Here is an 11,600-nt window from a genome sequence, read left to right on the forward strand (position 1 = left end):
AAATTTAAAAAAAAAAAAAAGCGTGAGAAAAAAAATATGGTTGCACACAAGAGTGTTTTAAAATACTGTCCTTTATTTCCTACTTGTAATGTGAGTGTGGTTTCATAATCATTTTCATTTAGATTAAGCTTTTACTTTAGTCTCAAGAGAATACAAGTGAATGCCAGTGTCTCCTCTCCTCTCCTTTCTGTTTTTGTTTACAGTACCTCATCCTGCTCTTGTCATGTTTTTTCCAGCACGCCCTAGACTTGATAAAAAGTCAAAACAAAAGATTCCTTCATGGTCCATTATGCGTCAGTTAAAGAGAAAGAGCACCCTGAAATTAAATATCATAGGTTTTTTTTTTGTATGTCATGATGACAGAATTGTAATTTTTGGGTCACCTTTCTCTTTAAATGTATAAATAGCCTACCAAAATACAGTGCATTGTCCTCTTGTTTTGATACACTATACTAATAAAATTTCATTTTCCTGGCATCTCAATCAAATTTTTAAATAAAGTAGGGGAGAGTCGGGAAAGGTGGCAACACTTTTTGCATTTCCTTTAGTTTCTCAAAGACTGTTTGTATTAGAAAGCCAAAATTTTAATATAATAAATCCACATCTGTCAGCTACGCACCCATATTGCGCAACATGTGTATGTATGATAATATACGTACAATTTACACTTGAATAGACAAAGTGAAATGTTGTAACTGTCCCCAACAACATTAAATCGTTCTTAAATATCATTTTGCAATTTCTTCATTTTATTTGTGCACAGTCAGGATCTTTAATAAGGTAAATTGGCTGTAAAAAAAAAACAAAGAATAGTAAATTAAAAACATTCTAAAGTAAGTAGCAGATTTTTAACATATTCACTTAAAAAAGGAAAGATACCTAACAATTCAAGGGGTTCATTATTATTATCATTATAAAATTACAATTATGTAATATTTAGAAGCTCAGAAAGCACTGATTAAAATGTTACGATTTTACAATGTGTCACACAAACAACTTAGACACTGTGACCAAAAATGTTACCTTGGAAAATGTTTTTTTTGTAGAAGGAATGGTTACTTGTGTCTGATTTCTTCCAGGAAGTATGAGGGTCAAATAAAGCATGTGCAGTATGAATATCATCATTGTATCTTATTCCTGCTTGAAGAAATAAGCCATGTTGCAACCGTCCATCCTCTCCCCTACAAATAAATAATAATATTTATCTGGTTTCCATCTGGTTCAACCACAGCAACTGTTGTTTTGATTAGTCTTAAGTCTTTCCAGTGCCGTTTCTATTCAATATTTTTTGTTTTTATAGCTGTTAAATGTCAACTTCAGGTCAGTGTTTATATATTAAAGACACATTCACCCTGTTGTGACAGTCTCCCTCCTCAGTCCCTCCTGGTAACAGCCAATGACAAGCAAGTGCTCTCACTGTCTACTACATGTTCAAGCTAAAGCTTGCACACACTGAGCTCGACGGTTTTTGCACACTTCAGTCGTCTTTTTTTAAAAAAACTGGCAGCGTAAATAATAATGATACGAATAGAAACCGAAAGAAAGCGAGTCAAGATACAAAGCAAACAGTTGCCATCGCCGCTCGCGTTTCGTATTACGCAGAAATGCTCTTCTTTGTAACCTTCGCTTTTCTTATAACGTTAGATTTATCCTCAGCTCTTCCAACGGGTAAGTCTTTTATCCTGTTATAGCATCTTCATCATTCCCAACCGAAATTAGACGTATTATTGCTCACATTTTACTTTATTATCAACTGTTGTTTTCATTATTGTCATATAATAAAGTCTCCGTATGTGTGGTGTTGTTGTTAGATATTATTATTCAATTCGAGCGCAGTGTTTTGCTAAACGGGACGGTTGTGGAGAGGATCCTTGTCAATGATGCACATTTAAAGGGACAGTTCGACGAGCAACCTGTTGTCAGACCCGTCCAAGATGAAGTCCTGAAGATGATGGTGGAGAATGATCATGGATCAGCAAGTAATGAATATTAATGCAATCATTTATGTAGATAGCATTAAAGAACAGTATTATTTTAATAGATTATGTTAATTGTATTCCATTTTTTTAAACCAATAATTATTCAGGGATTAAAGTTCTTCGTCTCTACGACGGATTTCCGTTAATTGCAGCGAATCTACGACGGATTTCCCTTAATTTAATAAAAATGAGAGTAAAAGAAACACGGCTGCAACTTCTAGACGCCACTCGAAGCATTCCCAGTCGGGTCATTAACAAGAAACACAGAGCGGAACTCAGGGATTAAAGTTTCCAGCGAGTGTTCGACAGATTTCCGATTTCAATTAAAAATTAGGGTAAACAAAACACTGGTATTAATAATAACACTCACTGGAATGTATAATTTGCATGTGCTTTTGAGTCTTGCTTATTTAAAGTGAAAGAGAGACTCACTTGCACACTCTCTTAGACCATTTTCATTAACCGTAATTTTTTCTTCTCGCGATAAATCATGGCAAGGGTCAAGGGATATTTGTGGGATTTTGGCTATATTTAATCGAATGTGACCTGTAAATGCTAAAAAAAAAAAAAATTCAAATTGCTGTTTTGTGAAATATTCCTTTTTCGAATAGCCTGAAAAACCACCTCATGCGAGCGTAAAAACTTGTTTGCGATATATGGGAGTTTTTGCGCAAATGAAGCGTTTCCGTCAGACGTAATTGCAATTTCATTTTGAGCAATTTAAGGGGTAATGGAAACACAGCTAATAGTGATTAAAAAGTATTCTGAAATGACAGCGTTTCCATTAACCGATGTTATGCGACTAAAACTTAATTTTTTCTTCTCGCGATAAGTCATGCCAAGGGTTTTTTTGTGGGATTTTGGCTATATTTAATCGAATGTGACCTGTAAATGTGGAAAAAAAACCTTTCCATTGCTGTTTTGTGAAATATTCCTTTTTCGAATAGCCTGGAAAAACCACCTCATGTGAGCGTAAAAACTTTTTTGCGACATATGGGATTTTTTTGCACAATTGAAGCGTTTCCATTAGGCGTATTTGCAATTCGCAATTTCATTTTGCACAATTTAAGGGTAATGGAAACGCAGCTAATCCGACAAAAAGTATTGCGAAATGACAGCGTTTCCATTAACTGATATCCGAATGAAGCGTAATTTTTTTCCTCTCGCGATGAGTCATAGCTACGGATTTTTGTGGGATTTTGGCTATATTTAATCGAATGTGACCTGTAAATGCGAAAAAAAAAAACGTTTCCATTGATGTTTTGGGAAATGTTCCTTTTTCGAATTGCCTGAAAAACCACCTCATGTGAGCGTAAAAACTTTTTTGCGATATATGGGAGTTTTTGCGCAATTGAAGCGTTTCCATTAGGCGTATTTGCAATTTGCTCAATTTAAAGGGTCATGGAAACGCATAACACTTATAAGCTTATAACACTACTGCCTGTTTCTATTTCATCAGTGAAAATACATCCAAATAAAGTAACAGCTTAGCCACTGCGCATCTCTAAAAGCAAACACAGCAGTGTTGCATTCATGAATGAAAGTGCATTTTTGACGAATCTAGTGAGTCATAAGGTGCATTTCCATTACAGATTTGCGCTAAACTTGCGAAATTTTTTCCCTTCAAATTGCGCAAATTGAAATTGCGCCTAATGGGAACTAAAAAACTCCCATATATTGCAAAAAAGTTTTTACGCTCACATGAGGTGATTTTTCAGGCAATTAGAAAAAGGAATATTTTGCAGAACAGCAATGGAAATGTTTTTTTTCTTCTTCACATTTACAGGTCACATTCGATTAAATATAGCCAAAATCCCACAAAAATCCGTTTCCATGACTTATCGCGAGAAGGTCATATAAATATCGGTTAATGGAAACGGCATCATTTCGCAATACTTTTCAATCAACATTTATAAAATAATGAAAATTTTTGCGCACATCTGTCATTGAAATGCAGCTACTGATTCATAATTAGTGATAATTATGCCACCTGCTGGCATATTTAGTTTTATTTTTAACATATCATTTCAGTTAATTAAATCATTTAATAATTCTATATTCCAAAATTTAAATGTAAAACATTAATCTCAACATAAATTTATTAATTTACTTGCACTAATGCCACCTCTGAGCCTCATTAAATGTCTCTAAATGCACCTAAAAGACACTTTTGTGTTCTTCTCTGCCACCTCAGTAGTACAAATATTTTTTTAATAATCCTATTTCATATGATTAGTAACTAATTTGTCTTATTCTGCTTATTATTATATTGTTCTAATTAGAAATGTTTAAAAGCTTATAAATTTGTTTTCTTTTTTTTTAATACATTTTTGATTTTGACATATGTGACCCTGGACCACAAAACCAGTCTTAAGTCACTGGGGTATATTTGTAGCAATAGCCAAAAATACATTGTATCGGTCAAAATTATTGATTATTCTTTTGTCAAAAATCATTAGGAAATTAAGTAAAGATCATGTTCCATGAAGATTTTTTGTAAAATTCCTACTGTAAATCTATCCAAATGTAATTTTTGATTAGCAATATGCATTGTTAAGAACTTAATTTGGACAATTTAAAGGTGATTTTCTCAGTATTTTGATTTTTTGCACCCTTAGATTTCAGATTTTCAAATAGATGTATCTCGGCCAAATATTGTCCTATCCTATCAAACCATACATCAATAGAAAGCTTATTTATTGAGCTTTCATATGATGTATATACCTCAGTTTTGTAAAATTTAACCTTATGACTTGTTTTGTTGACATACTTTGAAAAAAAATTTGAAAAATGCTTTTACAAAGGTTAAAAGAAAATGCCCCTGTAAATCACTTTAAGGAGTCAAATATCACCTCATACCGGGGTTCAAGCGCTTTAAGGCATTTAAGCACATATGAAAAAAAGCCATTATTTAGCAAACCTGTAACCACCAATATCAATGATTTTAAAAAACATTTTTGGCAAATCCAGGTAATTTACCATATAGAAATATTATGTTTTTTAACATTTATGCATTATAGTGCAGCTGTGATCCAATCTCCTTTAAGGATAACTATTGCCAAAATGCAACCTGGGCTGTTTTTTTTTGTTTTTTTTACTGCAAACGAGACAAACTTATACCTAAAAGCATAATTACGACAAACGAGCCGTTTTTGAGATTGACCGTGATTTCGTTTTGTGGTCTATGGCCGGTGAATGGGAGTACTAGGGGCATAACTTTGAGCGCATCAAAATCGATATTTTTTTCAACACTAAGAAGGCTCGACACACCATGAAACTTTGCTTAAAGTATCGCCTGGGTCTCTACACATGAACTCGAACATTGAAAACATTGTTTGTGTACACAGAGTTTACTAAAAAGAAAGGTTTTGAACAACTCACTTACACTGTTTGGGTTTCCGCTCGCAGCCGTCTTGCAAGTCAAGAAGTGTCGATCTCCGAATGCGAATGAATGGACTCCACAGGACGAAATATTAGGCTTATATGAGGCTCTTTTTACAACTAGAAGGTTAATATTGTTTTTCACTTGCGACAAAACTACGAATTAGCTGTGCTTTTATATGGAAATATGCTTTGGGAGTTATCCATCTTTACTCTCCTCGTATTCGGAGATCGACACCTCTTGACTGGCAAGACGGCCGCGAGAGGAAACTCAAACAGTGAAAGTGAGTTGTTCAAAAACTTTCTTTTTAGTAAACTCTGTGTACACAAAAAATGTTCTCAATGCTCGAGTTCATGTGTAGAGACCCAGGCGATACTTGGTGTTTCGAGCCTTCTTAATGTTGTAAAAATATGGATTTTGATGCGCTCAAAGTTATGCCCCTAGTACTCCCATTCACCGGCCATTTGACCAGAAAACGAAATCACGGTCAATCTCAAAAATGGCTCGTTTGTCGTAATTATGCTTTTAGATATAAGTTTGCCTCATTTTCCGTTTAAAAAAAACAAAAACAAAACAAACAAACAAAAAAACAGCCCAGGGGTCCGTTCTTCGTACCTCGCTAACTAAATTAGCTGGATTTGATTGTTGACGATTTGGCATGATCTTGGATTGTTTGGTTCTTCGAAGCTCATCCTGGACTTGCTGTCATAGCAACAGCTCTGCAAGCTTAAACCTGCTCTGGAGCAGGTTTATTTCATGTAAACAGGATTTAGTCTGCGCTCCTGGCGGGTTATGATTGGTTGAAATGGCGAGGTCACATCTGATTGGTTAAAGAGCACGACTGACACGGACTGACTCACGTGGGAAAAGAAAAGTATCTTGCAAGAAAGTGTATATATATGACAGGTTCCAAAAAATATTTGGCAGCACAACTGTTGATATTATCCAACATTGATCATTCTAATAATAAATCAGCATATCAGAATGATTCCTGAAGGATCGTGTGACACTTAAGACTGGAGTAACAGCTGATAAAAATTCAGCTTTTCATCACAGGAATAAATTCTATATAAATTTCAAAGTATGATATATAAAATATATAAAAAAACAAAAACATTATTTTATTTTGTAAAAACAATTTGCAATATTACTGTTTTTTCTGTATTTTTAATCAAATAAATGCAGTCTTGATGAGCATAAGAGACTTCTTTAAAGACTATTACAAGTTTTACTGACCCCAAACTTTTGAACGGTAGTGTATAAAAAAATAAAAATATAAAATAACATATCAAGGAAAAAACATGTATCATGGGCAGCATTAACGCGTTTAATTTGTTCACTACTTTTGCCAGCCCTCTCTCCTTGCTTTTCCAGCCTTTGCAGTATTCCCTTGCGTTTTAATTAAACTCTGAAACTCCTGAAATCCCTCAATCAAGAGTTCTTGCTCTGCTGCAGAAAAATACTGAGCGCGCTCCTTCGTCATGTTCGCCAACCAATCAAAGCGTTGCCGATCAATGTTTCTACTATCGATACGTAGCCCCTTTTAAGCCACCCAGTGATCTCAAATAACTTCATCCAGCTATACTAATCATCAACAACAGGTGCGTTCGGAGAACCGGAATAGCGAGCTCATAGTTAGCGCGATGATTTGATCTTGGATGTGTCATTTGATCTTGGATGTAGTAAGCGAGGTACGAAGAACGGACCCCAGGTTGCATTTTGGCAATAGTTATCCTTTAAAACTTTTCATGCTTGTTTAGAATCACCTGTCGCATGTGCTCACCAGGTTTTGTGAAGTTTTGAGTTTTCCTTTAGGCTTTTGGGTCAATTTGAGAGAGTCCAGAGAATTGTACTGCAGTTTTTTTTTTCTAGATTCAGCGAAAAACCTAGGGCTACTTTGGAAAAGTAGTTTTTTTTTTACATCTTCTCAATAATTGAACAAATGATTTGATTGACAGCAGTGGTTCTAGAGGCAAACTTGTCCGGAATGTGGAGTTCTTTCATATGATATGAATATTGCCTGTATGTGTGAAAAACCGCGCAATGTAAAATCGTTCACACCTTTGAAAAATGTGATATTGCCCCCCAGTGGCCAATTTCTTATAAATTTCTCACAGTCCTTTGGGACTTTGGCCAAGTTTTGTTCCAATCGGCCTTCGTTAACCTTTGTCTAATAGGTGCTCAAACTTTGTCGGCTATTTTTTTTTCGAGATATGCAAATGTCCTCATGGATATTTGTGGCACGATAGACCACGGACATGCTTTTCATGTTGATAGGACAAATGGAGTAGTTATAGCAATTTTAATGGTTTTTCCCTCTTACATGAACACCAAGTGGCCAAGCTTTGCTATTTTTCCTGTGACCTCAGATCATTTCAATTATCCCTTTAGTATAACTATGTTTTCATATCATGAACTGTTCAGGCACAAAAACACAAAGCACCTAAAATGCGTTTTCATTTTTGTTTTGGGTTTCTGTTAAGATTAAAATGCTTAGGAGCAAATTATATTAAATGGCTGTTACATTACATGTCAAAAAATATACAATGCTTGAGCTTGAGTATGTACTTAAACTGTTGTTTACTGTTAAAATAAAAATATATGAGGTTTGGTAATAAGTATTACCACTTCACAATTGACATGCAGCCACACTGTGACAATAAATCCACCATTATGTTTTCAGGTTTTGGCACATATATACGCTTGAGGGAATGCAAGCTGAAAGGATATCATGTCCTGCAGCTGTCCGACCGGTTTCAGCTCAATGGCAAAGATTATCTGATTTTAGATTCAGACACTGATTCGTGGAAAGTGTTGATACCAGAGGCTCAGGATCAAAAGCAGTCATGGACGCTTAAGGCCAAGCATGCGAGTCTAGAGAAAATTCATCTGAAAGAAGAATGTGAGGAGTTTATCAAGCAGATGAATGACACCCAGAATCAAGAAGGTGAATTTATTGATGCAATTAAACAAAAGTCTCACTGATTAAAAAAAATGTTTTGTGACTAAATAAAACAATTGTCATTGTTGCCATACGAAGCACAGTTACCTTCCAAACTTTAAGTTTTTACACTACACTTTTGTGGGTATCTGCGTTCACATTTTTTGAATACCATAGAATAATATAATAACAATATGGATCAGAGTTTATATCTGTTAAATGTTTTTTCAGGCCTTGGTGTGTTAAGAGTGATGGCTCCAGTTTTCGCCACTTTTCTCTTCATTGGATTTGTCTTTATGAGCCTCCTTATCTTTAAGCGATACGGTGAGCATACTGTACGACTGAAATCATGTGCTGTCACATGTGAACATTGTGAAAACACCACTGCAAACCAGTTAAACCATTACCAATTATTTTTATAAATGGATAAAAAAAGACATTATCACAGTGAGCATGAATATATGTTTTGTTTGGTGTCAGTCACATGTAACAAGGTCTCATTTTCCTTTCTTTGCCTTGCTCTTCCTCTTTTTTTCAATGCAGGTCATCAGCCAGGAGGTGAGATGTTTTGTATTGTTTACCAAATGCTTTAACTGTTGCAATATAAAGGCTGACAGAAGATTACATATTGACGTTGACATAGCTGTCCTTGTGGATCTAAGGTGATCTAAGGTTCCCAGACACAGACGTACTATAGGCCATGTCCTATTTTCCTAGTTAATAAGAAGTGAATTTCACTAAAATGGATTAAATAGTACAACTTGGTTTCAAAAATATTGAATATTCATGCATTCACTTTACTGGCCATACTTTACATTACAATGTTGCAGTGTAATTAAAAACACACACACAAAAAAAAACCATCCATGAACAATAAATTATCAACATTAATAAAACAAAATGTCTCATACTGTAGGCTATCTAAGAAGCTATTATGTACAGTTGAGGTCAAAAGTTTACGTACACCTTGCAGAATTTTGCATATAGTTCACAAGAGAAAATAATAGTTGAATTAAAAAAAATGACCCTGTTCAAAAGTTTACATACACTTGATTCTTAATACTGTGTTGTTACCTCAATGATCCACAGCTGTTTGTTTTTTTTTTTTTGTTAAGTGATAGTTGTTCAAGGTCCCACAAAATCTGTGTTTTTTCAGCATTTTTGTGTATTTGAACCCTTTCCAACAATGACTGTATGATTTTGAGATGCATCTTTTCACACTGAGGACAACTGAGGGACTCATATGCAACTATTACAGAGGGCTCAAACACTCACTGATACACCTGACGGAAAAACAAAGCATTGAGAGCTGGGGGTGAAAACTTTTGAACGGAATGAGGATGTTTACATTTTTATTATTTTGCTGAAATATCATATATTTATTCATTTAGTAATGACCTCCAGAATCTACAGAAGATACTTATATGTTTCCCAAAAGACAAAATAAGTAAAATTTACCCTGATCTACAAATTCAAAAGTTTACACCCCCCAGCTCTTAATGCATCGTTTTTCATTCTAGAGCGTCAGTGAGCGTTTCAACCTTCTGTAATTGTTGCATATGATTGGAAAGAGTTTAAATAAATAAAAATACTTACAAAAAAATGAATCTGTGGGACCAGAATGATTTTTCTGAAGAACAGCGGGCAGTTTACCTGTTCAGGACAAACAAGCGACTCATGAACAACTATCACTAAACACATAAACACAGCTGTGGATCATTCAGGAGAAATTCATTGCATCACTTGCTCACCAATAGATCCTCTGCAGTGAATGGGTGCCGTCGGAATGAGCGTCCGAACAGCTGATAAATGCATCACAATAATTCACAATTAATCCACACGGCTTCAGTCCATCAATTAACATCTTGTAAAGTGAAAAGCTGCATGTTTCTAAGAAACAAATCCATCATTAAGGCGTTTTGTGACCAAAATACAAGTCCATAATCCATAACAATGTTTCCTCCAGTGAAAACATCCATCCCCTGTTGTACTCTTACATTAAAATCCACCAACAAATGAATTTCAAGCTGTTTTCACTTGTAAGCAGTGCATTTTTTCTTATTCAGACAAGAATACTTTTTCATTGCTAATAGCTATGAAATGAATAGAGGACTGACGCAATGGTTTGAAGTTAAAATCGTTTTAATTATGGGTTTGTTTAATAGAAACACTTAAGCTTTTCCCTTCACAAGATGTTAATCGATGGACTGGGGTCATGTTTTGGTGAACTTTTTGATGGCACCCATTCACTGCGAAGGATCCGTTGGTAAACAAGTGGTGTAATGCTAAATTTCTCCCAATCTTTTTCAATGACGAAACAAACTGATCTGCATAATGGACGGCCTGAGCTAGGGTGGGTAAACCTAAAGCAGATTTTCATTTTTGGGAGAGCTATTCCTTTAAAAGGTCAACACCAGTGAACTAGCCCACTTGGATAGATATGTAAAATGCAGTCATACCAGTCATACCAGACAGGTGTGTCCATGTTTTTATGCTGTTGATTATCAGATGTGTAATTGTATGGCTTTCATCTAGGTGTTTTAGGCTCAATTATCCACTATCCAGCTCATCATTTTGAAGAACCATCGGATGGACAGAGCCAAAAGAACATCTCTCAAGTTCCGGTGCTTAAGGATCCCTATTAGCAATCACCTAACCTGTCTGATCACATTATTGTGAGATTAGTCAACCCTTTGTCATGATTTAAGAAGTCTGATTTGAATTTTCAGTAGTAGAATTGTTTCAATCTATGTAACCAGTATATATAAAGAAGTATTTTGCTTGAGATCTTGATCTTGAAATCTTAATTTTTTTAAATTGTGTTAATATTGTAAACATAACATACTGTTGCAGAATGTTTTAGCACAGAGTTTAACAACAATTTCTGTGCCTCCAAAAAGCAGTTTGAGCTTTTATACAGTTGTTTTTTACAGTAGTTCAGGTGCTTTTATGTTATGTAACTGATATTCTAGTTTTTATATAGGACAGTCTGATTAATTTTTTAGTGTGTAATATTAGCTAGACACACAGATTTTTTATGTTTTTTAACAAAGTCTCTTCTGCTAACCAAGCATGCATTTATTTAATCGGAAGTACTGCAAAACAGTGACATTTTGAAATATTTTTACTATTTAAAATAAATGCTTTCTATTTAAATATATACTAAAATATGTAATTTATTTAGTTATTTTAAATAGTAAAATATTTTACAATATTACTGTTTTTGCAGTATTTTAGATCAAATAAATGCAGACTTGCTGAGCAGAAAATAAATAAATAAATAAATAAATATATATAT

At 34.6% G+C, this 11,600-nt stretch overlaps 1 protein-coding gene across 1 annotated transcript; it reads left to right on the forward strand.

The window, feature by feature from the left end:
• Positions 1–1,378: 1,378 nt before the first annotated feature.
• Positions 1,379–11,517, forward strand: LOC141344771 (uncharacterized). The gene is made up of 6 exons (XM_073849671.1): positions 1,379–1,668; positions 1,812–1,979; positions 8,045–8,308; positions 8,534–8,626; positions 8,846–8,860; positions 10,838–11,517. The coding sequence occupies exons 1-6, from the start codon at positions 1,428–1,430 to the stop codon at positions 10,945–10,947; spliced, it is 891 nt and encodes a 296-aa protein (XP_073705772.1). The 5' UTR covers positions 1,379–1,427; the 3' UTR covers positions 10,948–11,517.
• Positions 11,518–11,600: the final 83 nt, after the last annotated feature.

The sequence above is a fragment of the Garra rufa genome, chromosome 10, assembly GCF_049309525.1.
Source record: "Garra rufa chromosome 10, GarRuf1.0, whole genome shotgun sequence".
NCBI lineage: Eukaryota > Metazoa > Chordata > Actinopteri > Cypriniformes > Cyprinidae > Garra > Garra rufa.